The following is a 27,475-nucleotide window of genomic DNA, read 5'->3' on the forward strand; positions in this document are numbered from 1 at the left end:
CTTTCTGGCCGGGACGTCTTTCCAGTTACTTTTCCAGCTTTTGGTAGAGATTTTGAGCAGGTCTTGGAGTTGCTTACACTCACAAAGGAGTGTCCATAAGGGCAGCGGAAGCTGGCAAGTCCCAAGGCCTCTTCCATTTGGCGCAGAAGAGGTGCTTCTTGTGGGAAAGCCATGGCCCAGCTGTCCGCTTTGCGTAACTGATGCCGAATAGTGAAGCGTTTCCAACTCAGGTGTTCACACTTTGGTTCCCTCCCCATCTGGTTCCCGAAATGAAGCTGAATCCTAACTGTAGTTTTGAGATCTCCCCAAGGCTACACCGCCTTTCTTGTACTGGTATAGGCTTTCTTGCAATTCCATTCTGCTACGCTGAATAAAAGAAAAATGCTCTCAAAGGCTTTGTGGCATGGTTTCCTTGCATCGCAACAGAGGTTTGGCCAAGGCTTCCGCTGAGCCAGTGCGTAGCTGAAATCGCCCAAAGGAAAAATCCTGCTTTCAGGGGCAGGGATTCGAAGATGTTTTGCAAGGAGTGTCCTCCGGAGATACTGTCTTTTAGCTTTTTCTCCACTGCCTTAAAATATTCTTTTGTCTCAGCTAGAGTCGACCCATTGAATGCATTGTTGAATGGTGAGTCAATATTTCTGCTTGGATGGAGGGATTTGAAACTGGCAATATGGAGCAAAAAGGTGGGACGGTTCAGGTTGCCAGGTCTGGCTGGTGGTTTAGAGGATTGCTGTACCTCTGTGGGGAAGTTGATCTCAGCATGAGATACTCTGAAAAGCTTTATGTGGAAGCTTTAAAGGCCAGATACTGGCCCCTATTCACTTCCAGTGGATTCTTGGACTCTGCCTCAGTGCAAGTGTGTTTGTGTGTTGTACTTGTGTTGGTGCACCAAGAGGGAGGAGAATGGGGAGAGAGACATACTGTCTATACTCATAAGTCTATAGATATTTTAGTCCAAAAATGAACCTCTCAAAAACCTATATTGATTTCTCCTCGGGTCACTACCGTACCTTAACACTACCGAAAGGGATCCATCCCTGTTTCTCCACAGTGGGTCTTATTGAATACTTCAATAAGCGTCAAGCGTGTCTGGACCCTCGAGGCAACATTGGTGCTTTGCTGTCTCCATGGAAAGACACTTGTCATATCAAAACCGCCCCCAAAACTGCCATCGACTTATACATAAAGTTGACTTCTACAGGAAGATATATGGTGTGCATTTGGGACCATCATACATGATCAGAGCCATATTGGTACAATTTTGGCAGAGCAAGTTGGCTTTGGGCTCTTGCCTGGCTAGGAGCCCAGCATTAAAACAAAAAGTTGTGTTTTCCTTTTTCCTTTATTAATTACTTCCCTAATTCCCCACCTTCGTTATCAAGCTACAAGGTTTCACTGCTGTACTTTCATTTTCTTGTGTACACATGTGCAGAAAAGCGGTCCTATCTTGGGAGCTGCTGTGGAGTTCCAACCACTGTAATCCAAATTTGGTTGTAATTCATGAAACTTACAAAATCAAAATAAAAAACACCCAGGGTTTTGTTCACAAACTCAAGCAATGTAGGTGAAACCCCATAAGATGTGGGCTCTCGCAGGTACGAAGGCAGCTGAAACGAGGCACGTTGGACTGCTGTTAGTTTAGTATATATTTTATTAAAATATTTTTTATCCTGCCCAACATGGGGCCAAATGAATGCCAACCTCTCCCTTCACATTCCGTGGCCATCCATGTTCCACACCCGTTACATCCAAAGCCTGAAAGTTGTTTAACAGCCAGAGTCCTAAACCTCTTTAAGAAGGACTAAGTTCAATGGGGGTGGCCATATTTTCTTTCCAGAAGGCACACACATACAAATGTGCTTAAAGCTAAAAACCACAGCTCTGGAACTAAAGGCAACGAAACAGCCCCATACAGTGTTCACTTTGGCAGTAGGGCCACCCCTTAAGCAGGATTTCAACCTGTCGAGTTTTCCTAAGCTCCTCACACCTCCAGATGAAGAAATCCTGCAGAGTGGGTGCCTACAACCCTTACCATCGCTGATACAGCAGATAAATTCCCATTGTCACCAGCATGAAATCCGAGTCACGCTGGTGAATGTTTATTTTTCAAGTCAAATGTATAGAGGCCACACTACCCCAGCCCCAATTCAGGTCTGGATATAGTGAGCCCACCTGATAGGTTGAGACTCCTAATTCAGGGAAGCTCATCCAAGGATGAGAATGGACTCTTCTTCCTCAATCCCAAGGTGTTGCAATTTGGGGCCGTAACGCTACAACGCACCGGGGGCCACGCTTAAACCGACCCTGCCGCCTCCGCCATCCCCAACCAAAGCATCCACTGCCCTCCGTCACACTTTGAGCTCTTTAAATGAGCACAGCTCAATGTTCCTCGCTTTATAACAGCTCTGCAGCTCTGGTTTCTTCAAGGTTTCCAGTTCGTGCAAGCGTTCCCAGGACTGGGAGAAATCGTCCGGCCCTTCACCACAGCCCCCAACTGGCGGAAGGCTAGGGTATCCGGGATGTGTCATCAGTTCAACAGTGACGCTTCGGGCTTCCCGACCGGAGCCCAGCAAAGGACTCAAAGGTGCGACGGAGTCCTTTTTTGCCTGGTAAGCTGCAGTTGCGTTGTCAATGGCGCCGATAATATTGCTCACGGACATGTTTTTCCCCATGGTGCTCAGGCCTATGTATATGTCTGGCCACCTGTTGGGAAAGAGGACCATTCAATCCCATAAATATAGTTAAGGGGATACCATAAATCTTGACGGCTATTAAATAACAGAAATGGTCAAGCATCAGTGGCCACATGTTGGCCCAACTCCCAATTTGACAGTCCACCTAGCCCACACATTTTCTTCATAAGTTCACCAATTTTCAGGAGCTCTTTCGCCACCCAAAGAGGCAAAGTGAACTCAAAATTGGTCCACATATTTGACGGTTTGGGTACATATTTGACGGTTTGGGACAGTACACCCAAAGCTTCTAACCTTCTTGCCTAAAGCAAAAGAAGTCAGTGGAAAATGTTTAATTTTGTTGGGGGGGAAATGATTTGAAGATGAGTCTGGTACTGGCAGATGGAACATTATTTCCCTCACCGTATGTGGTACTTTTGGAACACGTCCACCGTCTCGAGCGAGTCCTTCTCCACGCTGCGATAGAAAGCCATCAAGGGAGGGTCTATCCAGCTGCAACGGGGAAGATCTGGTTCAATGGGGACCCGCGTATACATGATCCCATAATCCACTAGCAGCTGTGCAAACACATGCCTTATCTCTGGGAGAAAAGTAAACAAGGGGAAAGTTACTCGAATGTTAAACTCAAGCTATCCATGCAGCAAATGCTGGGTGGTATTACAAACTCCAACCCGTGAGTCAGGTGGCTTCTACACACCTCCACTAGACTGTCTCAAAAGATTTTGCTATCATGTTGCCAGCTTTGAAGGAAGAGTTGAGAGCGGGAGTGGTGGGCACATTCACATCTTTGCCCTCCCATTTCTGGCTGTTCTGAAACTCTTCATCAAAATGAGTTCAAGATTTACCACATTCTCCCAAACATGTGCACTGACTTTACACTGCAGAGAGGAACCAAAGCTCAGTGAAAATTTCCTTTTTTCAGGGGTTGGACTTTGGGAAACTTTCCCCAGTGTCACTGGGAAATTTCCAACCAAACGGATGGACCAGAGTCCACCCCTTTCCTCTCAAGAGCTTCACCTCTAACATTGTAGGAAGATGTTCTGACTCCCATCTGTTGAAGCAAGAGCAAAAACAGGAAAGCGGGGAGTGCATTTTTGGTGCAAAAACTACACCTCTGGTAGTTTTCCTAATACAGGCAGTCCCTGAGTTACAAATGACTCATAGTTACAAATGGGGTGAGACAACAGGAAGTGAGAGAAATTCACTCCTGAGTTATAATGGAGAAAAGGGGTCTTCACTGAAGCTTTCTCATCAATCCTTGTTTTCAAATTTTTCAAAATCCAGTGATCACAGGGACAGAAAGTGATGTGAAATCTTCTGAACAGAGATGCAGATAGCAAAACAAACAGGTGTGTTAACCCTTCCCAATGCTAGTTAAAGATTATATTTTATTGATGCAGTAACACTTTAAAAAGTACCTTTTCTGACTTAAATTGAATTGTACTTGTATCTGCCCTCGACTTATACTTGAGGTAGACTTATACATGAGTATAAATGGTAACTAGTGATACATTGGTTGTGGGGTGCAGGTACCATGCTAGTGAGAGACCTATATTCAAGCAAGAGGCTACATATGGGAAAACTGGACAACAGGATCCTTTCTACTGGGGCTGAATTTCCCACAGTATCCATAACACCAGAACCAGTACCCAAGACATTGGACAAAACAAACATGGAAACCGTCTAGCATTAATGCCAGGAACAGTGCTGCCAGGTAAGTCTTGGGGGGCACCGTGCCAAGGGTCTCCTGAGAGCGGGAGTCAGCCAGATTTTGGAAACGTTCTTTGGTGGGGATCTAGTTGTGGTCCAAACCTTCCCAAAAGTATTGGGCATTTGGTTCTGCCTCACATGTACGGCTTCTATGGAACGCAAGGCAGGCGATTGCAGTTGTCACCAAAACAGCTGCCCCTGACCCAGAAAGCAAGGAAACACAAGACAACTTTATCAAGACAGGTAACTTGATCTGAAGCAGCTGTTGGCAGATTTACAAGTGTTATAGATTAACCCTTTCCTGCCTAACAGGAGACGGGAATGGCAGGACCAGACCGTTATTGACGCAGCTCAATAAAGAGAGTGGGAGTGTGCTAAGCACCACCTCGCCGTCATAGGTCTGCCATCAAAGATGCGTTCAAGGAGGCCAGCAGCTGTGTCACTCCAGAAAAAGCATTACTGGGAAGAGGCACAATTGGGTTCTGTGCCTTGAAGCCAACTCTACCTTTTGGCAAACCACTCCTTGTGTTTGCTGACATTTCTTCCCCATCAGGTTCTAAAAGCATCTTGTGCTGCGCTTCCCAAACTCTGGTCCTTCCAAATGTTTTAGATGTCAACTCCCAGAATTCCTGACAATCGGCCAAGCTGATCTAAAGGAAGGGTGCATCAGCACCGTAGAAGTCACACACAGAATTGCAGTTTGTCTCACCAAACAACTCCCAGGGTCCCTTAGCATTGGGCCGTGGCCATTCAAGTGAGGTCAAATTGCATTGATTCTGCAGTGTTGACACCCCTTAACTGGCAGTGTCTGTGGGATCTCACTGCCCAAATTCCCCACATTACTGAACATGGAAGGAACGGGGAACGAAAGGGAAGATCGGCTCTACCTGGGAGAACGTGGACATGTTGGTGTCCATCCATATGGTAGGGCAAGTGGCCGGTGAGCTCACGGAACAACTCCACTTGGGCTGTGAGTTCTTGCTTGACCTAAGGAAGGAAAACAGCGAAGAGTTGGTACAAGAAACACTTTGTGGGAGAGTTGGGCTGTTGCTTATGCCCAAAGTGCCTTCGTTTAATGGCCATTTCCTCACCATGTTTCAGGACTTTAGTAAACTTTGAAAAAGAACACAGATGTGACCGGGCTAAATGTGGCCACGCAAAGGGGATTGGGCTGGCAACTTTGAAAGGGGATGCCTCTGCCTTCCACTCACCTCAGCCATGTTCAGACGGCCTTCTGCTAACGCCCTCCGGATCCCCATTTTCCCATGGAAGAAGCCTTCCGCGTTGAGCAGCGAGGAGGACTCCTTCAGGGCTGGGCAAACCGGAGAGCCTTCAGAAAGGTTGGCGTGAAGCCCAATCGGGATGTGATGCCTACAGAAAACATGCAAGAAAACATAGGTCAGCTTCTAGCTTTTGCCAACGAGTGACATTTCCTTGAAGGTCGGAAAAGGGTCTGTTAGACTCCTCAACCTTTGAGGATGCCTGCCATAGATGTGGGCAAAACATCAGGACAGAGTGCTTCTAGAACATAGCCATACAGTCTGGAAAACTCACAACAACCCAGTGATTCCAGCCATGAAAGCCTTAGACAACGCAATAGACATCTATTTCTGTGCCCAACAGAAAGACCACAGGATACTTCGGGCACAGAAAGGCCTTATGATACTGTACAAAAATATGTCCTGGACTGGGGATGATCGGGGCTGCGATCCAACGATCCCAAAGGGCAACTGGCCAGAGCGAGGTCTCCTCGTGTTATCCACAGTCTGGGAGGATTTCTGACATTGACATTCCTGCCCCAGCGCCCAGGCAATCCTTTCCGTCAGCAGAGGCGGTTAAAAGGATTACGGTGCTTGCCATCGCGGTCTAAATTTATCCCAGCGGTCAGTTTAAAAAAGAAAAGGCTGACCCAGCAACAAGCTTCTCCCAAAGATGTTGGACATGCAAAGCTCACTTCCTGGGCAGCTCACGTTGGCACAGAACCATAGGGAGATTGGGACCTTGGGAGGGGGAAAAGACCTAGCTCCCTCAGCCGCTTCTCCTCGGGATTCATAGTTTCCAAACCGCTGATCAATATCTTCTTTGAACTAGACAATCAATCCTCCGATCTGGATTGACGGGAGCAATTTCAGACTCGCCTCACTCACGTGGCCTGATTTCCCAACTCCGCCAGGCCTGGCATCCGAAACCAGGCCAGGTGGTTTCTATATTTACCCAAGGCAGATCTGGGCCTTCTAGAAAGACAAAACAATCCCAGACGTACGCAGGAGTGTAAATCCTTTCCATTTTTCCGCGCTACTTTTCCACCCCAAACAGAAAATACATAGACAAGGCAATACTACTACTTCAAACACTTCTTGTTATTGTTGTGTCATCATCATCATCATCATCATCATCATCATCATATATAGCCGACATTGCCCAGGAGTTGGAAGAGTCACTGTCCCCTGCTTTTCTCCCTTCTTTCTCCTTCCCTTTACCCACCTGAGGGCCACTTCACCTAGCAACAGCCTTTGTGATACAGACAGACAGATATACTTTGACTATATATATATATATACACACACACACACACACACACACATACTATCTTGGGTACCCAGCGTTGACCGGGTTACTCAAAAAATTCATTTTTTTACTTGTACAAAATGCATAAGGTTGTGGGTGAACTACAACTCACATAAATCACTCCCTATAACTCCTATAAATCACTGAATTCTCCCCAAACCTCCCTAGTATGTTCAGTTGCTGATCAATTCCTCGGCCATAGAAAATAAGAAAGGGATGAGGGAGAGGCAGTGGGCGGAGTCATGCAAATTCCACGCCAATGGAGAGAGTCAGAAACACTGGGATGCCTGTGGTGGAGGAAAAACATAAAACCTAGGATGGAATTGTCTCCGAATGAAAGCCTTCACTTGGTTAGTGGACAGGATGGTGTTTGTGGAGGACATTCTACATGTTCATGGCACTCGCTATAACCTGCCATGTCATTGATGTCTCCTGAGTAGTGGGAGCTATAATTTGTGGAGGCAGGAGCTTGTCTGTGGAAGTGGACACCCCAGCCACACACACATACAGATTTTCAGTTTTATTATGTGTATAGAGAGCGATGTTTTCATATGTAAACTTCTCAGGTCAAATAGCATATATGTGAACTAGTGATCTCTGAAAAAAGAATGGATGGTGATTATTATTATTATTATTATTATTATTATTATTATTATTATTACGATCTGCCAACTGCAAAAGGCCACCCTACTGTGATCTGCGCGCATCATCCGAAAATACATCACACAGTCCTAGCCACTTGGGAAGTCTTCGACTTGTGATTTTGTGATATGAAATCCAGCATGTCTATCTTGTTTGCTGTGTCATACAATAATAATAATAATAATAGTAATGATGATGCATCACACAGTCCTAGCCACTTGGGAAGTGTTCGACTTGTGATTTTGTAATACGAAATCCAGCATATCTATCTTGTTTGCTATGTCATAAAATAAAATAATAATAATAATAAATTATTATTATACTCATCACCATTATCATCACCTAGGGAGGTACAACCCTTCAGATTATCCAGAACTGCGCCGTATAGGGCTTTGTTGGCCCTCTGTGATGGCTATGGGTTGGCTGTTGCTAGGTGAAGTGGCCTTCTGTGATTTATTTATTTATGTATTTATTTATTAGCGACATTTATATCCTGCCCTTCTCACCCTGAAGGGGACTCAGGGCGGCTTACAAGTCATATGTGCATACAATATATTATATTATTTGTATAGCACAATATAAGCATTATATATTACTATATTGTACTATAACACTAGATTGTAATATTATTAGTAAGATTACATGTAAAAATAAATATACCATTATAGTAAAGGTAAAGGTTTCCCCTGACATTAAGTCCAGTTGTGACCGACTCCAGGGGTTGGTGCTCATCTCCATTTCTAAGTCGAAGAGCCGGCGTTGACCATAGACATCTCCAAGGTCATGTGGCTGTCATGACTGCATGGACCGCTGGAGCGGTACCTATTGATCTACTCACATTGGCATGTTTTCGAACTGCTAGGTTGGCAGGAGCTGGGGCTAACAGCAGGCGCTCATTCCGCTCCTGGGATTTGAACCTGCGAACTTTTGGTCCTCAAGTTTAGCAGCTCAGTGCTTTAACGCACTGTGCCACTATTATACCATTATAATAGTGTATTATGATTACAGTAGAGTCTCACTTATCCAAGCCTTGCTTATTCAAGCTTCTGGATTATCCAAGCCATTTTGTAGTCGATGTTTCAATATATCATGATATTTTGGTGCTACATTCGTAAATACAGTAATTACTACATAGCATTACTGTGTATTGAACTACTTTTTCTGTCAAATTTGTTGTCTAACATGTTTTGTTGCTTAATTTGTAAAATCATTACCTAATTTGATGTTTAATAGGCTTGTCCTTAATCTCTCCTTATTATCCAACATATTCGCTTATCCAGCGTTCTGCTAGCCCGTTTACGTTGGGTAAGTGAGACTCTACTGTATTTGTATAGCACAATATAAGCATTATATATTACTATATTGTACTATAACACTATATTGTAATATTATTAGTAAGATTACACGTACAGTACAGTCTCACTTATCCAAGCTAAACAGTCCGGCAGAAGCAGGCACCAAATATTATGAATTTAACACCAAATTATCATGATACAGTAGAGTCTCACTTATCCAACACTCGCTTATCCAACGTTCTGGATTATCCAACACATTTTTGTAGTCAAATACAGTAATTACTACATAGCATTACTGTATATTGAACTACTTTTTCTGTCAAATTTGTTGTATAACATGATGTTTTGGTGTTTAATTTATAAAATCATAACGTAATTTGATGTTTAATAGGCTTTTCCTTAATCCCTCCTTATTATCCAACATATTCGCTTATCCAACGTTCTGCTGGCCCGTTTACATTGGATAAGTGAGACTCTACTGTATATTGAAAACATTGACTACAAAAATGGCTTGGATAATCCAGAAGCTTGGATAAGCGAGGCTTGGATAAGTGAGACTCTACTGTACCATTATAATAGTGTATTATTATTATATTGTATTACATTATAACATGATTTCACTGGGAAAGAACGGTTGCCAAGAGGCCTCTGTCCTTCAATTTTAAGCCTCTTTGTGGGGAGGGGCACTGAAATGTCTGAACCGTCTCCCAGGGCAGCCCCAGGTAGAACACGTGACCACGTCACTTGGACAGTGGCACTCTCACCTCCTTGCCAGCTGAACCGCGTCCACCACGGCGGCACCGTTGACCAGAAGGGACACGTTGGACACGGCGCCGGTGAGGAAGCACTCCACGATGCCTTGGTTTCTCCGCGGGCAGTAGCCAAAATCATCTCCGGTTATGATGAGCTTGACGGTGGCCCTGGGCATCATGGGGAGTCAGCCCTGGGAGCAAAGGAAAGCCAAGGAGTGAGCCGGCATCGCAAGGCCTGGCACAGGAAACGGCAAGAGCAGAGAGGATGTGAATCAATGCATGAGTCAGCGCCAACCCCAGCCCTCGGTATGACTGTGTTGTGCCCTCTGCCAGCCTCTCCCCTTGTAGCCGTGTTGCAGAATTCAGAGCTGAATGCGTGACCGCATGCTACGTTATTCAACAGATCAGCCCCTGGGCATCTTTCCTCGCCCGTCCCACATGTCAAAGGTTGATCTTAAACATCCGCCAACGGGGCACAAAGAACTCGTGCCACTTCCTTGTGAGCCTTTTGCAGAGGACTAATGTCCCACCCTTCAGCCCTCCAGATGTCACGGATTAGAGCACCAAGATCCAGACAAGAAACAATCAGGGCCAGCTAACACCTCTCAACCAAGGTTGAGCTAGCAGCCAGGCTTTGAATTTGCAAGGCTATTCAGTGCTAATCAGGCATTCTCACTGGCCTCAAACAGACAAGAATTTTTTTTTCTCCCACTCTGGACTTTCCCGCTTGCCTAGTTTCTAACAGACCTCACAACCTCTGAGGATGCCTGCCATAGATGTGGGCAAAACGTCAGGAGAGAATGCTTCTGGAACATGGCAAACACACAGCAACCCATCTTCCCTCCCTTTCTCCTTTTTTTCCTCTCCTATCTCACACACAGGAAGCCTCATTCATTTCTGGAAGGAATGAGCCGTACTCACCGGGCATCCGGTTTTGAAGCCGAAACCACGGAAGCGCCTGCCAAATTGCAACCTGGGGGCTTTTGGCGCCTCCCAACCTTCCCTCCCGAACAACTCGACTGTCTGTGGGGAGAAGCGAAGCAGCCGCCTCGCCCTGGAAGGGTGTTTGTTTAGGTGTGCTGCCCTTAAACAGGCCTGGGCGGTACGAGGGAAAGCCTGTATTTAGAAAGTCCTTCGGGGAGAGAGATTTCTCAACCTCCGCCTTTCGATTACATGAAAACGCACCCTCCAATACATTGATTTCTCATTGTCACAGACCAACATGAGTCATTTCGGCTCCCAATTATTCTGGCAGCCGCATCTCGGGCTTTTCTTGGCCACGATCCCTCCAGAGGAGGTCTGCCTTTGCCTTCCTGAGGCTGAGAGAGTGGGACTTTACCCCAGGGGACCCAATGGGCTTCCACAGCCAAGATTTTTCTATCATTATGACTATTATTACGGTGTATTTATACCCTGCCTTTTCTCTCCTTGAGACTCCAAATAGCTAACAGTCAAAACTCAAACAATGCATGAATTCAAACCAAACACATACTAACATGAAAATACATTGGAAATATTACCAAACCATTAAAACCATTAAAAATACAGAAAAACACCCAAAGATTGGCAAGTCATTTGAATCCCCCAACCTGTGTGTGTATGCATGTATATGTGTATATACATACAAACACACACACACATATATATATATACACTTATATCCCGCCCTTCTCACCCCGAAGGGGACTCAGAGCGGCTTACAAATTAAGTGTACATACAATATTATATTATTAGCATAATACTAATAATATATAGATATAATGTACTATATCTAGATATTGTAATATTATTAATAATATTACATATAATATATAATTAATATTATTATATTGTATTATTAGTATTCTATTACAAAATTATATATATATATATATATATATATATATATATAGTATGCATGTATGTATGTGTACATATACTGTATGTGTGTATGTGTGTGTGTGTGTATATATATGCTATACATGTGTGCCTGACATGGTATACATATATGTGTATATGGTATATGTGTGTATATACTGTATGTATGTGTATGTATGTGTGTGCGTGTGTATATATTTCTATATATATATATGGTATACATGTGCATTGTGTGTATATATGGTATACGTATTTGTGTGTGATGGTGTACATATGTGTGTTTGGTATACATGTGTGTGTGAGTGTGTATATACTGTATGTGTGTATATATATATATTGTATACTTGTGCATTGCGTGTGGAGATATATATATATGGTATACATATTGGTGTGTGATATGGTGTACATATTGTGTGTGTAGATGTGTATGTGTGTATGGTATACATATGTGTGTATATGGTATACATGTGTGTGCATGTGTATATACTGTATGTATGCGTGTGTATATATATATATGGTATACATATCTCTCTGTGTGATATATTATGCATATATATGTGTGTGGATATGTGTGTGTGCATGCATATATATATATATATATATATATATATATATATATAGTATACATATCTCTGTGTATGTGATATATTATGCATATATGTGTGTGTGTGTGTATATATGGTATGCATATATATGTGTGTGTGTGTATATATATGGTATACATATCTCTGTGTGTGTGATATATTATGCATATATATGTGTGTGTGGATATATATATATATGGTATACATATCTCTGTGTGTGATATATTATGCATATATATGTGTATGTGTGTATATATATATATATATATGGTATACATATCTCTGTGTGTGTGATATATTATGCATATATATGTGTGTGTATATATATATGGTATACATATCTCTGTGTGTGATGATATATTATGCATATATATGTGTATGTGTGTGTGTGTGTGTGTATATATATATATATATATATATATATGGTATACATATCTCTGTGTGTGTGATATATTATGCATATATATGTGTGTGTATATATATATGGTATACATATCTCTGTGTGTGATATGTTATGCATATGCATGTGTGTGTGTCTATATATATATATATATATATATATATATATATATATATATATATATATGGTCCCCAAGATGGCATAGAGGGAGCGAAATGGCAAAAAATGGAGGGGAAAGATGCCCAAGATGGCAAAAAGAAGGGTCAAATGCTTAAGCTGGCAAAAGAAGGTAAACAAGAGGCCCAAGATGGCAAAAAGTGGGTGAGGGAGATCCCCAAGCTGGCCAAGGTGCCCAAGCTGGCATAGGACGGGAGGAGATGCCCAGTCTGGCAAAAGAGGGAAGAAAAAGGCACCCACGGGGCTGGCCAAGGGGTGCCCAGGGGTCCCGATTGCAGGGTCTTGCTGCAATGCCGATCTGCCAAGGGCTGCAGCTCCTAGAGGTGCCCTGGCATGTGCCCACCCCAACGTGTGCCCAAGGAGAGTGACTTTGGCCCCTTACTCACCCATGGCGGCGACAGGAAGGCAGGCGGTGCAGCGCCCAGGCTGGCCTCCATGGCCGGCTTCCCCAGCAGGCTGGCAGTGGTGTGACGCCGGCGCCCTCCAGTGCCCAAGGAGGGGGTGGCAGGACTCTCGTCCGGATCCTACCAAAAACATTCAAGGGAGAGTCAAAAGGGGGGGAAAGGCCTGCTCTGTTTTCAAAGCCAGTGCCCCCCACCCCAGGTTTGCCCTTTGTCTTTTTCCAACCCCGAATCAGTGCCAATGAGCCTCAGAATAGGAAAGATCTCCCAAGTTCCACCTTTTCCAACACTGGAGGATAGGGAAAGCCCCCCTTTTTGCTTCCTGATGGTGCGGTCGGACCTCCACAATGCAGTTTGGGATCCCTTTGGACTGCCATGGCTCCATGTGATGGGATCCTGGGAGTCGTAGTTTGGCAACAGGCAAGCCCCAATCAACAGTGAAAACCATTAAAACCATGAAAAATACAGAAAACAACAAGGCATTGGCAAGTCAGTTGAATCCCCAACCTGTGTGTATGTATGTATATGTGTGTGTGTATATACATATATATATACAGTAGAGTCTCACTTATCCAACATAAACGGGCCGGCAGAATGTTGGATAAGCGGATATGTTGGATAATAAGGAGGGATTAAGAGAAAGCCTATTAAACATCAAATTAGGTTATGATTTTACAAATTAAGCACCAAAACTTCATGTTATACAACAAATTTGACAGAAAAAATAGTTCAATATGAAATAATGCCATGTAGTAATTACTGTATTTACGAATTTAGCACCAAAATATCATGATTTATTGAAAACATCGACTACAAAAATGCGTTGGATAATCCAGAACGTTGGATAAGCGAGTGTTGGATAAGTGAGACTCTACTGTATATACATATACACACACACACATATATATACATACATATCTGTGTGTATGGTATACATGTATGTGTACATATATATGCATGTATTTGTATATATACTATATGTGTGTATATATGGTATACATATGTGTGTGGTATACATGTATGTATGTGTACATATATATGCATGTATGCGTGTGTGTATACTGTGTGGATGTGGGGATGTATGGTATTCATGTGCATTGTGTGTGTATATATACATATATGTGTGGATGTGTGTGTGGTATACATGTATTTGTGTACATATATATGCATGTATGTTGTATATATACTGTATCTGTGTGTATATGGTATACATACATGTGTGTGCATATGTGTGTGGTATACATGTATGTGTTTACATATGTGTGTATGTATTGTATGTATGTGTGTATGTATGGTATACATGTGTGTGGATGTGAGTGTGGTATACATGTATGTGTGTACATATATATGCATGTATGTGTGTATATATGGTATGGATGTGTGTGGATGTATACATGTATGTATGTGTACATATATATGCATGTATGTATGTGTATATACTGTGTGTATGTATGGTATACATGTGCATTGTGTGTGTATATATGGTATATATACATGTATGTTTGGATGTGTGTGTGGTATACATGTGTGTGAGTACATATCTATGCATGTATGTATGTGTATATATGGTATACATGTGCATTGTGTATGGATATGTGTGTATGATATATGTGTGTACATATATATATGCATGTATGTGTGTATATGGTTTACATGTGCATCCTTTGTGTCTGTGTGTGTGTATATATATATATATATATATATATTATACATACATGTGTGTATGGTTACATATGTGAGTGTATGGTATACATGTATGCGTGATATACATGTGCATTGTGTGTATACATATTTGTGTGATATGGTATACATATATGTGTGTGTTTGGATACATATGTGTGTATATGTGTATATATTGGGGTTGCGCCACAAGTATGTGATCAGGTTGCATTCTCCACCGGTTTCAATATCCAAAACATACCCGGACAGGCCAGAAAAGCAGGTTCCCGGACTCATCTTGTGTCCCAAAGCTGCAGGAAATGGTCTTTGCTCTCTGCAGATCAAATCCCGAAGTCGGAGAAGTTGTTTTCTCCTGGGGACTTGGACTCCGAGGAGGCTCTTCTCCCTGCAAGAACAACACAGCAATGCAAAGCCACCAGCAAAAGGCCTGAATATGTGCCCAATCGGCTTGGACATGACATTCAGTGTCTCTAGGGCTGCATTTGCATTGTAAAATGAGTCCTCAACAGTCCTGCGAGGTAGGCCGTGCTAAGTAATAATGGCTCTCAAGGCCAGCCAATGACATTTGTGGCTCAATGAGGCCTCAAAACTGAGTTTTCCCATTTCGACCAGAGAGAGATGCTATATATTGAATTTGTGTGTATTTCTCTTGGAGATGGGATCCAAGCCGAAACACAAAATTTGTGCACATTCCATATTTACCCGATTTTAAATATTTTCGAACACGAGACAAAGTGTGGGTGCCCAAAACCACCCGAAAGCAAAGGGGCCGCTTTCAGATTTCAAAAGAGCGACGCTCAACCTGTGTCTGAATTAGTCTTCGTCTACACGGTGAAATGACACCACTTTAACTACGATGGCTTGATTCTATGCAATCATAGGAGTTAGTTATCCTTTGACAAGGCCTTGAGCTTTCTCTGCCAAAAAGTGCTGGTGCTTCACCTCCTTTCTTCACTCGCTCCTTCCTTCCTTCTTCCCGCCTCACCTTCTATTCTTCCTTCCTTCCTTCCTTCTCTCCCCATTACTTCCTTCCCTCTCTCCTTTCCTTCCTTCCTTCCATCTTCCCTTCTTCTTTCTTTCCTTTCTTCCTTCTTCTCATCCTTCCTTCTTTCCTTCCTCCTTCCCTTCATTTTCTCCTTCTTTCCTCTCCCTCAATTTCCCTTCCTTCCTTCTTCCATTCCCTCCTTTACTTCATACCTCCCTCCTTTTCTGTTCCCTTCCTTCCATCCATCCATCAATTTATCCATCCATCCACCCATCCTCCCTTACCCTCATCCTTCTTCTTTCTTTCCTTCCCTCCTTCTTCTCTTCCCTTATTCTTTCCTTCCCTCCTTCTCTTCCCTCATTCTTCCCTTCCCTTCTTTCTTTCCTCTCCTTCTTCTCTTCCATCATTCTTTCCTTCCTTCCCTTCTTTCTTTCCTTCTTTCTTCTCTTTCCTCATTCTTTCCTTCCTTCCCTTCTTTCCCTCCTTCTTCTCTTTCCTCATTCTTTCCTCCCTTCCCTTCTTTCCCTCCTTCTTCTCTTTCCTCCTTCTTTCCTTCCTTCCCTTCTTCTTCTCTTCCCTCCTTCTTCCCTTCCTTCCCTTCTTTCTTTCCTTCCCTCCTTCTTCTCTTCCTTCCCTTCTTTCTTTCTTTCCCTCCTTCTTCTCTTCCTTCCCTCCTTCTTTCCTTCCTTCCCTCCTTCTTCTCTTCCTTCCCTCCTTCTTTCCTTCCTTCCCTTCTTTCTTTCCTTCCCTCCTTCTTCTCTTCCTTCATTCTTTCCTTTATTCCCTCCCTCTTTCCCTTTTCCCTACCTCCATCCTTTCCTTCATTCTCTCCTTTTCTTCCCTCTCTCTCAATTCCCTCCTTCCTTCCTCCCTCTTCCCCTTTCCTTCCTTCCCTTCTTTCTTTCCGTCCATTTCCTTCCTTCCTTATTTAGTTCTCTCGTATAGATGAGTTTTAGGGGGAAAGAAGAAACCCAGCCCTTCTTTAATAGCCGAAGAGAGAGGAGGGGAGGCACTGTCACTTTATGGTCTTTCTTGTCTCTCCCTTCCTTTCAGGTGTTTTCCAACTTCTGCCGATTCCTCTCTGGGACAGACAGGCTCACTTTACACGAAAGGGATTAATCCGTCTGGCTGGGCCCATCTCTAAAATTGACATTTGACGCTCGAGCCAATGGTTTGCAAGGAACATGCTATGCAAATGGCCAGGATGACACGAACAAACAGCACTGGCTACCTAACAATGGCCAGCAAAGTTCTTTGTGAGTTCTGGGCCTTTTATGAGGCTCCTGCCGGGACCGGAGGAGCCAGACTGCTTGCTGAGGCTGGCAGAGCCGGGCGGCTTCACGGACCCAGCGCAGGCACCCCCAGACCCCCTTGGCGAGGGAGAGCGTCCCACAGCCTCTGGCCTTCGCACCTCTGGCAGGCGCAACCGTGAGTAGTCAAAAAGCCCGCCTCGCCACGACCAGAGCCAGGAATCCCCGGATTGGATCCCATCTCTTCCTCGCATCCACTTTCTAGCACTTGCCACAACGCACCCTTTTTGCCCCAAAATACAGTAGAGTCTCACTAATCCAAGCTAAACGGGCCAGCAGAAACTTGGATAAGCGAATATCTTGGATTATAAGGACTGATCAAGGAAAAGCCTATTAAACATCAAATTAGGTTATGATCTTACAAATTAAGCACCAAAACTTCATGTTATACAACAAATTTGACAGAAAAAGTAGTTCAATACGCAGTAACGTTATGTTGTAATTACTGTATTTATGAATTTAGCACCAAAATATCACGATATATTGGAAACATTGACTACAAAAATGGCTTGGATTATCCAGAGGCTTGGATAAACGAGGCTTGGATTAGTGAGACTCTACTGTAGTCCCAACTCCTTTGATTTTTTGTCATTGTCCTGATGTCTCTTTTCTCCTTCTTTCTTTCCTATCTTCCTTTATTTTTTTTCCCTCCCTTCTGTCCCTTTTCTGTCCTTATTTCTCCCTCTCCTTCCTTCTTTCCATTTCTCTCTATCTCTCCGTCCTTCTTCCTTTCCTGTTTCTCCATCCTCCTCTCTTCGTTCCTCTCCACTCTTCTTTCCATTTTCTCTCTCTCCATCCTTTCCTTGGTTCTCTCCTTCCTTCCAATTTCTTTCTCCTCCTTCCTTTCCTGTTTCTCCCTTCTCTCCTTGTTCCTCTCCTTCTCTCCATCCTTCTCTCTCCATCCTTTCCTTGTTTCTCTCCTTCCTTCCCATTTTTCTCTTTCCTTCTTCCTCTCCTGTTTCTCCCTTCTTCTCTCCATCCTTCTCTCTTCGTTCCTCTCTCCTTCCTTCTTTCCATTTCTCTTTCTCTCCATCCTCCTTCCTTTCTCCTTCTCTCCTTATTCCTCTCCTTCTCTCCATCCTTCTCTCTTCATTCCTCTCTCTCCTTCCTTCTTTCCATTTTCTCTCTCTCCATCCTTTCCTTGGTTCTCTCCTTCCTTCTTTCCATTTCTCTCTCTCCATCCTTCTTCCTCTCCTGTTTCTCCCTTCTTCTCTCCTTGTTTCTTTTCCTCTCTCCATCCTTCTCTCTTCATTCCTCTCTCTCCTTCCTTCTTTCCATTTTCTCTCTCCATCCTTTTCCTTGTTTCTCTCCTTCCTTCTTTCCATCTCTCTCTTTCCTTCTCTCCTTGTTTCTCTCTCTCCATCCTTCTCTCCTCCCTTCTTTCCATTTTCTCTCTCCATCCTTTCCTTGTTTCTCTCCTTCCTTCCAATTTTTCTCTTTCCTTCTTCCTCTCCTTTCTCCCTTCTTCTCTCCTTGTTTCTCTCCCTCTCTCCATCCTTCATTCCTCTCTCCTTCCTTCTTTCCATTTCTCTCTCTCCATCCATCTCTCCTTCCTTCTGCCTCTCATTGTTCCCCCGTCCTTCTTTCCTTGTCTTTGTCTCTTTCCTTCTTTCCATTTCTCTCTCTATTTCCTTGTTGCTCCCTCTCCTTTCCTTCTCTGTCTCTCCTTTCCATCCTTCCTTCTTCCTCTCCTGTTTCTCCCTTCTTTTCTCCTTGTTTCTCTCTCCTTCCTTCTGTTTCTCTCTCTCACCCCATCCTTCTTTCCTTGTTTTTCTGTCTCCTTCATTCTTTTTCCTTGTTGCTCTTTCTTTCCTTCCTTCCTTCCTTTCTTCCTTCTCTCTTTCTCTCTCTCCTTCTTCTCGTTTCTCTCTCTCCTTCCCTCCTTCTCTCCCCAACCTTCTTCAGAGCCACAGTGGTGCAATGGATTAAACCCTTGTGCCGGCTGAACTGCTGACCTGAAGGTTGGCAGTTCGAATCCGCAAGATGGGGTGAGCTCCTGCCTGTCAGCTCTAGCTTGCAGGGACATGAGAGAAGCCTCCCAGCTAACACATCTGGGCATCCCCTGGGCAACGTCTCTGTAGATGGCCAATTCTCTTACACTAGAAGTGACTTGCAGTATGTTCCATCCTTCTTTCCTTTTTTCTCTCGCTCTCTCCTTCCTTCTTTCTTTCCTTCTCTCTCCTTCCCGCCTTCTCTCCTTGTTTCTCTCTCCCCATCCTTCTTTCCTTGTTTCTCTCATTCCTTATTTATTTCCATTTCTCCCTCTTTCTTTCCATCCTTGCTGTTCTCTCTCTCTTGCCTTCTCTCTCTCTCTCTCTCTCTCTCCATCCATCCCTCCTTCTCTCTTTCTTTTCTCCCTCCCTCCTTTCTTCCCTCCTTTCTTTGTGATATTTCCCGCATTTTTTGATTCTAAGATGCCAGTCTTAAAACCAGGTGCATCTTCAAATCGTGGGTATTTTTAAACTGATATAAATAAAAGGGTGTTTAATGTATTGTTGAAGGCTTTCATGGCCGGAATCACTGGGTGACTGTGAGTTTTCCAGGCTGTTTGGCCATGTTCCAGAAGCATTCTCTCCTGACGTTTCACCCACATCTATGGCAGGCTGTGATGTCTGCTGGAAATTAGGCAAGTGGGGTTTATATACACAAGCACGTGGACAATTTCAACCAAAATGAGGAATCCATGAAAATGAACAAAATCTGGCTAAAAGTGATGGGAAAAAAACTAGAATCAGTAAATAAAGAACAACACTGAGAAACCAGGGAAATTTCAGGCAGGGAAACAATCAGGGCCAGCTAACACCTAGTAACAAAGGATTCCCCCAGGAAGGAAGCAGCCAGGCTTTGAAACTGCAAGGCTATTCAATGCTCATTGAATTTTAATTGGGATAGGATGTTTTCATTGATTATGTATTGCTGTTCAATGTATTGTATGAATGTTATATGTCGTACGCCGCTTTGAATCCCACCCACGGGAGAAAAGTGGGATAGAAATGAATCAATAATAATAATAATAATAATAATAATGTGTTGTTGAAGGCTTTCATGGCCGCGATCACAGGGTTGTTGTATGTCTTTCGGGCTGTGTGGCCATGTTCCAGAAGCATTCTCTCCTGACGTTTTGCCCACATCTATGGCAGGCATCCTCAGAGGTTGTGAGGCAACCTCTGAGGATGCCTGCCATAGATGTGGGCGAAACGTCAGGGGAGAATGCTTCTGGAACATGGCCACACAGCCCGAAAGACATACAACAACCCAATAATAATGATAATCAAGGTGGCCAGTGGCAACAGACAAGACTTCTTTCTCCCATCCTGGACATTATTTCACAGATATATAAACCTCACTTGCTTAGTTTCCAACAAACCTCACAACCTCTGAGGATGCCTGCCATAGATGTGGGCAAAACGTCAGGAGAGAATGCTTCTGGAACATGACCAGACAGCCTGGAAAACTCACAGCAACCCAATCGAGTGTTTTGTTCTGTTGGTGGCACTGAAATAAGTGTCTGTCTCACAATCGATGGTATCTTAGAATCAAAGAAATGCGGTAGATATGAGTCTCCATGCAGAGGAAAGCGGGGTGGAAATAAAGCAAGAAATAATCTATCGATTTCACTCCCAATGCTTTCAGTGTTAGGTCTTTTGCAGCAGAAGATCCCCTGCCAGTGGAGGACACCGGGTGCCCCCGAGCACCCGCAAGCCTTGCAAGCAAAGCCCTCTTTGAAAATTACACCTGTTTTCTGTGTGTCCAGAGCAAGGAGGACTCAAGGTGCCCGAAGGCAGGAAGGTCTCGGCGCTGTCCATTCAGCACCATGTCGAGCCGCAGATACTCCGGCTACCTGGCCGACGATGAGAGCATGCGGGGACCTCAGGTACGAGAGCACCGCCCCTTTAAGTTGCCAGTGAAGTCTAATTTAATTACATTTTAGTGACTGCAATGTGAATTTGTGACAAAGAACACGGAGTTCGGAACAAGTGACTTCAAATTAAAAAGGACAGGGCATGAGAAACAAATGCTTGGCTTGAAAGCAGGGGTTGCCCAAATGTTGGCCCACCGATGATTTGGGACTTCATCTCCCAGGCTTGGCCAACAGCCGGAAATTCTGGGAGCTGGAGCCCAAAGCCACCCCAACCCCAAATGGAAATACATTGAAATACTGAAATCAGAGATAGCTTGGGTAAGGTGCCTATGTGTGCAACCATTTGGACAGAGAGGAAAGCTAGGGAAATTTTGATATGTTTTGATTATGTGATTTTAAAGTATGTGTTGTTTTGATATGTATTCAAGGCATCAAATTGTGCCTTTGTTGTGAGCTGCCCTGAGTCCCCTTTGGGGTGAGAAGGGCAGAATATAAATAAATACATAAATACAGTAGAGTCTCACTAATCCAACACTCACTTATCCAATGTTGTGGATTATCCAACGCATTTTTTCAATACATCATGATATTTTGGTGCTAAATTTGTAAATACAGTAATTACTACATAACATTACTGCATATTGAACTACTTTGTGTGTCAAATTTGTTGTCTAACATGATGTTTTGGTGCTTAATTTGTCAAATCCTAACCTAATTTGATGTTGAATAGGCTTTTCCTTAATCCCTCCTCATTATCAAAGACATTCACTTATCCAACATTCTGCCGGCCCGTTTATGTTCGATAAGTCAGGCTCTACTGTATATTAAAAAATTTAGGACAGTATTCAGGATCCCCAAGACAGAAGAGTTAGTGGCAATGCTGGCTAGAGGATTCTGGGTGTTTGAGTGTTCCAAAAGTAATTTCTCCCAACTCTTGGAGGAATTGGCTTATTTCTGCTGCAACTCTAGGATGCTACTAGAGCAGGCATGGGCAAACTTCGACCCTCCAAGTTTTTGGACTTCAGCTGTCTGAAGACCAAGCCTTCTTTAAGGACAAAGGTTCCATTGTCCCAATACCCATAGTGGCCATTTTGCCAGACCTGAGAAAGCCAAGAAGGTCTTAGTGGCAGCGAAGAAGAGACAAGAGGGCTGTCTGGGTCTGACTTTGCCAATTCCTTGCTTTGCTTTGCTTGCAGATGAGGAACCCCAGCCCCAAAAGAAAGGTTTCCGAGTGGAGGAATGCGCTGAGGCAGCCCTCCCCCCACCCATTCTGGAATCCGGAGATGACATCCTCGAGGTCCACCACTCCGTCTTTTGGATCCGAACACCGCAGGAGACACAAGCCCCGTCCCAGCACCAGCAGCGCCGGGGAGAGCCGTATCCTCGCCGATGAATTTTCCGAATTTGTGGATTTCCTGGCCGACGAGAACGTCCTGGACAGCCTCCAGCGCATCATGGAGGACGCCGTCCGCAAGCTGCGGGAGGTCACCTTGGAGGACGGGCAGCGTCTCTTCAATGTCCAGGAAGACTCCCGCTCGAGCGCCGAAAGCGAGCCGTGGTCCTTCTCCTACAGCTCCACGCGCTCCCGCTCCAGGTATCCCACCACCAGCACCACCACCGATAGCACCTCCAGCTCCGAGGAAGACTGGTTCGCTGGGGCCGCCGCCAAGCAGCCAAGACCCCCGCCCAAAGCCGAAGACAAGGTCTGCCTCTTGGATAAGTACGCCTCGCGACTCCCCAAGCTGGACAGCAAGAAGGTGGATCACGTGTCCGGCCGGTTCCATGCAGAGGTATTTCCACGCCGTTATTGAAGGACAGCGGCCTTGAGTTTATCCGCCCTTCTTTACCCAATGTAACCCATGCATGGCAATAAATTTCTTTGCAAATATCCCGATCTGTAGTATCCGCTATGAAAAGCCGGGTGGGGAACGGGGGCGGGCCATCATCCCAACCAGTCTAGGCACAGCTAGCATATGGTTTTCGCCGTAAACCCAGTAATCTTTTGGGACTAAGTTGGCTCTCCGGGTGAAACCCTCTGGTTCTCTGCTGTGTCGTAGCTTTTGTTATATTTCTGGCTACGATGAAAACATTTAAGCCATTCCAGTGAGCTGATAAATGGCACAGCCAATACCCAGTTTTGGCTCAATTACAGAGTCCAGTTCAGATGGCAACAAGACCTATATATTGTGAGTTTTTCAACATTTCCCTAGTCGAGTGCATTCCTAGTACACAAACCATGACCTTTGGTTTCTAGGCAAAGGGTGATTTTCTATCTCCATATTTATTATCCTGCCTTTCTCCCAATATGGGACCCAAGGCAGCTCAAAACGGAAGTAGAAAACCAAAATATAAGTTAAAACCAAGTACAGGAAAAGATAGAATGGGCTGGCATTCGGTATCACAGTTATGGATTTGTAACCTAGAGCTATGGTTTCCTAACTACTCCATATTCAGGAAAATAGCCTGGTCTTGATGGAAAGGCTACACAAATACCCTTCCAGCCCAACCTTAAGAACCAGCAGCCAAACTGGAAAGAAAGACTGGTGTTGACCAAGGTTCAATGAGGTTCAGTGTGGAGAACAGAACCTGCAGTTGGGAAAGTTTGCAATTACTAGTCTCCATTTGATGGCAACAATGCTGTCTCTAATGCTTTGTGAAAAATATACCCTGAGTCCCAATACCATTGATCCCAAAGTAGACTCTTTACTTGGCTCTAAAGATCCCAATTCTTCCAGCAGAAACAGGATGGCGCAAGTACGAGAGAAGTGGTAACGGAAAAGGGCAAGGAAGTTGGAACGGGTTCAGAAGATCCAATGGAAAAGTACGGTTTCCATGTTAAAAGGTGGAAATCAGCCAAGGATTCCAGTATGGGGACGGGTGGGGTAAGATCGTCAAGGTGATGAAAGTCTTGGGTTCGAATCCTGATCAAGCCAATTGCCTTAAAGTAGTTGAATAGGAGAACACAACATTCACATGCCCATTGGATTCTTGGCATTTCCAGGTAGAGCTGGAATGTAAGGTAGAGAAGAAGTGGTCAATTTGTAGATGTGATTGGGATGTAACTCAGCTCAGACCTTGCTATCATGGCAAAGAATGGGAAAAGTAACTGTTGAACAATGCACAGAGGGCCACACATTGTGTAGACCATATAGAACTAGATGCACCAACGGCCCCACTTGGTCTAGAGCACCTTCTTGGGTCCCTCTTTAACCGATTCTGATTGTCCGTCTCCCCAAAGTGGAATGGTACCCATCCTACCCTTGCTCCTCCCTTTGCGACTTATTCCGATGCAGCTATAATGCCCTTTTCTCCTTTCTCTTACTTTCTCCGTTGCTCGCTTGCAGACATTTTCAGAGCGATCAGGGGACGATTATTTTTACCGGCAAGAACACCTCCACATTTGGGCCAAACTGGCCGAGTCTTTTGAGAAGTTCCAACCGCCCAAAAAGGATTATTTTTCCAAATTTAAGAAAGAGCCGCAGGAGTCGCTATCGGTCGAATCCCTCCAAAAGGAAATCACCAATGTCTTGAAACGCCCGGGCATCCCGACGTATTCCCCGGACCAGCAACCTTTCCTAGCTCTGGATTTCTTGGAAGAACACAAAATCCTCTCGGCCCTTCAAGACATTATCAACCAAGCTGTCCAGAAGGTCCTGCAGGCAACGGGAACGGATGGGGTTCCTTTGGTGAGCCTTTTCGATGACGAAGGCCGCCCCGTGGCATTCTGGGACTCTTCCATGGAAGAGACTGATGAGGAAGAGGAGGAAGGAGAAGAAGAAGAAATGGAAAGGAGTGGCTCAGCAGTTTCTGGGAGTGGAGAAGATACATCAGATGATTTTTCGGATGGCAGCAAGTCAGGCGATGGGAAGAAGAAGAGGAAGAAGAAGGGGAAAAAGAAGAAGAAGAAGAAGGCGGAGACATCGCCGGTGGAAGACAAGGGCAAAGCCAAATACACCCCGCCGCCCCTTCTGAAATCCAGGCGCAAGTCTTTCACGCCTGAAGAAGCTCAACGCAAGCCAAAATATGTGCCTCCTCCACTCCCAAAATCAAAGCCAAGGGCTCCGCAGGGGACGCCTCCACCCAAGCCCAAATATGTGCCTCCTCCGCTTCCCAAGCCGAAGCTGAAGAAGAAAGAATCGGTCCAGATGGAAGCCGAACCAGCCAAACAGGTATGGCATTGACTTGAACTGCAAGAGAAATTATGAAAACAACCTTCTAAGATCACGGAATCCATCTGGTTGCTTGCTAGGTGGGTTCTGTGATCCTTCTTGGGGGCAGCCACCACTATGAAGACCCCGCATTCTTATGCTCATCGTCCTAGTTTAATTTGACTGTAGCATCCATAGAATATAATAATAATATAATAAAACTTTATTTATATGCCGCCCTATCTCCCGGATGGGACTCAGGGCTGTGTCCAATCATAAAAACAACACAAATTTTACATAACAAGATAATAACACATTATTAAGCAAAGTAAAAATACAATTATCGAATGCCTTACAAATATGACTTCAACATCCAGCCGTCTCAAGGAGAACTGGCAAGTGGTCTTGTTGAATAACATGCTGTTCATGTGTGCCTTCAGTTTGTTTACGAACGGGGAATCTATTATAGGGATCCAATAATATAGGTAAAGGTTTTCGTGTCTGACTCTGGGGGTTGGTGCTCATCTCCATTTCTAAGCCGAAGAGCGGGCGTTGTCCATACACACCTCCAAGGTCATGTGGCCACTGGCATGACTGCATGGAGCGCCATTACCTTCCCTATTGATCTACTCACATTCGCATGTTTTGTGGCCATAGGCATGACTGCATGGAGCGCCATTACCTTCCCTATTGATCTACTCACATTCGCATGTTTTGTGGCCATAGGCATGACTGCATGGAGCGCCATTACCTTCCCTATTGATCTACTCACATTCGCATGTTTTTGAACTGCTAGGTTGGCAGGAGCTGGGGCTAACAGCGGGCGCTCATTCCGCTCCAGGGATTTGAACCTGGCACCTTTTGGTCTGCAAATTCAGCAGCTCAGCACTTTAACACACTGTGCCACCAACCCTAACGCTAACCCAGTAATATACCACTGGGTAAATCTTCTAAAACCCGTTATCCTCTGTTTGTTTTTTCCCTGTCGTTCGCAGCCTCTTCTGACGAAGCACATCATTACCGCCAAGGATGTCAAGCGGGCCCGCCTCCAGGCCCGCCCCATTCCCAAGCAATCTGTCATCAATTTCCTGATTGAAAATGCGGCCAAGCTGGTCCTGTACAAATACAACTACGAAACCCTCCTCTGCTCCAAGCTGGGCCTCATCTCGGTGCCCGTGACCAAAGTGCTGCTGGAGATCATGTTCGGCTACAAGCGGATGAAGGGCAGCGGGATCCGCCTCTCCTCCCAGATTGACTGGGCCAAAGTCTACGACGAGATCTACGCCCCGCGCCCGCCCAGGCCTAAGATGCCCCGTCGCAAGCTGGCCGACGGGAAGAAAGGCCGGGCCGTGAAGGGCAAAGGCAAAGGCAAGGGCGGCGTGAAGTTGCCGGGAGCCAAGAAGGCCGTCTTTTTCCAACCCGAAATGGCCGGCGGGAAAGTGGTGGTGATGGGGACGCCTACCGAGCAAGAGCTGAGCAGCTGGGATATACAACTGGGAGAAAGCGCGACCGAGGAAGAATACGAAGACGAGGAAGGGCCAGAGATTTTCGAGATTGTGCCTCCACACTTCCTGGGAGGAGAAACCGACGACTTCTCTGCCGACGAGGCCGACGAGGATTCCCTGGCCCAGCCCTCCTTCTCCGTCCTGGGGGCCTCCACTCCGAAAGATAGCCCAGTGAGGTCTGCAGCCTCCGAGGATGACTCCTTCAAGATCTCCAGTGCCCCCGAGGAGTCCGAGGGCTCCTCCCTCGCCGTCTCGTCCAAGAAGTCGGGCTCTCGGAAATTCAGCGTGCCCCCGCCGGCCAGCGCCCGAGGCTCCCAGGCCCTCTTCCCCGAGGTGGAACCGGCCGCTTCATCGTCCGCCGAAAACGTGCGGAAAATGTCATCCCGCAAGTCTACCCTCGGCGGGGAAGGCAGCAAGACGGTGTTCCCGAAAATCTAAATCTAAAGCTGCATAGTAGCCATAAATAAAACATAGATGTTGTGTTCGTCACAACCTTTGTGTCTCGTTCTTTGGTCCAAATCTTCTTAAACGTTTCCACCCAGACCTGAGAAATCTGTGTGGAACTTTGCAATCAAATATCGACTGGTCACAAATCACCGTCGGCAAGGCTGAGTTTCCTATTCAATGAAGTATGGTTGATGCATCTTCTGCAGAATCTGCTGTATACACTGTGCAATAGATCCGTGTACATGTCTTTAGGTGGGTACTGGGATGTATAGTTCATCTGCAATCAATGAGCACTCTGAACTCCACCAACAATGGACCTGGAACTGACTTGGCATACACAGCTTCCATAACCAACAAAACTACTAGATGTCTTTGGGGAAAATTCACCTTGATTTGGGGGAGTTGTAGTTCACCTACATCCAGAGAGCACTGTGAACCCAAACACCGATGAATCTGGAC

At 44.9% G+C, this 27,475-nt stretch overlaps 2 protein-coding genes across 5 annotated transcripts; one reads left to right on the forward strand and one right to left on the reverse strand.

Moving 5' to 3' along the window:
• Window positions 1–1,633: 1,633 nt before the first annotated feature.
• On the reverse strand, window positions 1,634–15,139 carry ydjc (YdjC chitooligosaccharide deacetylase homolog). 4 transcript variants are annotated; one of them, XM_062958601.1, is made up of 7 exons: window positions 15,001–15,139; window positions 13,065–13,202; window positions 9,673–9,851; window positions 5,615–5,774; window positions 5,291–5,390; window positions 3,096–3,273; window positions 1,634–2,703 (listed from the first exon to the last, which is right to left on the reverse strand). In XM_062958601.1, the coding sequence occupies exons 3-7, from the start codon at window positions 9,837–9,839 to the stop codon at window positions 2,349–2,351; spliced, it is 960 nt and encodes a 319-aa protein (XP_062814671.1). In that variant the 5' UTR covers window positions 9,840–9,851; window positions 13,065–13,202; window positions 15,001–15,139; the 3' UTR covers window positions 1,634–2,348. The 4 variants fall into 4 exon arrangements, 3 of the variants coding, with proteins under 3 accessions (XP_062814671.1, XP_062814672.1, XP_062814673.1); XR_010000008.1 differs by having other exon boundaries at window positions 2,685–2,703; window positions 3,096–3,185; XM_062958602.1 differs by lacking the exons at window positions 13,065–13,202; window positions 15,001–15,139 and adding an exon at window positions 10,582–10,736.
• A 1,934-nt stretch (window positions 15,140–17,073) lies between these two features.
• Window positions 17,074–27,070, forward strand: ccdc116 (coiled-coil domain containing 116). Its single transcript, XM_062958600.1, has 5 exons — window positions 17,074–17,172; window positions 20,809–20,928; window positions 22,113–22,706; window positions 24,261–25,085; window positions 26,060–27,070. Exons 2-5 carry the CDS (start codon window positions 20,869–20,871, stop codon window positions 27,005–27,007), a joined length of 2,427 nt encoding a protein of 808 aa, XP_062814670.1. The 5' UTR covers window positions 17,074–17,172; window positions 20,809–20,868; the 3' UTR covers window positions 27,008–27,070.
• The last annotated feature ends 405 nt before the right edge of the window (window positions 27,071–27,475 follow it).

This window comes from Anolis carolinensis, chromosome X (genome assembly GCF_035594765.1).
Source record: "Anolis carolinensis isolate JA03-04 chromosome X, rAnoCar3.1.pri, whole genome shotgun sequence".
Classification (NCBI taxonomy): domain Eukaryota; kingdom Metazoa; phylum Chordata; class Lepidosauria; order Squamata; family Dactyloidae; genus Anolis; species Anolis carolinensis.

Bases quoted from the DNA above. Each gene is read 5' to 3' on its own strand.
- ydjc (XM_062958601.1), bottom strand. From the start codon at position 9,839: ATGATGCCCAGGGCCACCGTCAAGCTCATCATAACCGGAGATGATTTT. The intron at 3,274-5,290 runs GTAGAGCCGATC...CTTTTCTCCCAG, and splicing joins ACATGTCCACGTTCTCCCAG to AGATAAGGCATGTGTTTGCA. The intron at 2,704-3,095 runs GTGAGGGAAATA...CTTTCCCAACAG, and splicing joins TTCCAAAAGTACCACATACG to GTGGCCAGACATATACATAG.
- ccdc116 (XM_062958600.1), top strand. From the start codon at position 20,869: ATGTCGAGCCGCAGATACTCCGGCTACCTGGCCGACGATGAGAGCATG. The intron at 20,929-22,112 runs GTACGAGAGCAC...CTTTGCTTGCAG, and splicing joins AGAGCATGCGGGGACCTCAG to ATGAGGAACCCCAGCCCCAA. The intron at 22,707-24,260 runs GTATTTCCACGC...GCTCGCTTGCAG, and splicing joins CCGGCCGGTTCCATGCAGAG to ACATTTTCAGAGCGATCAGG.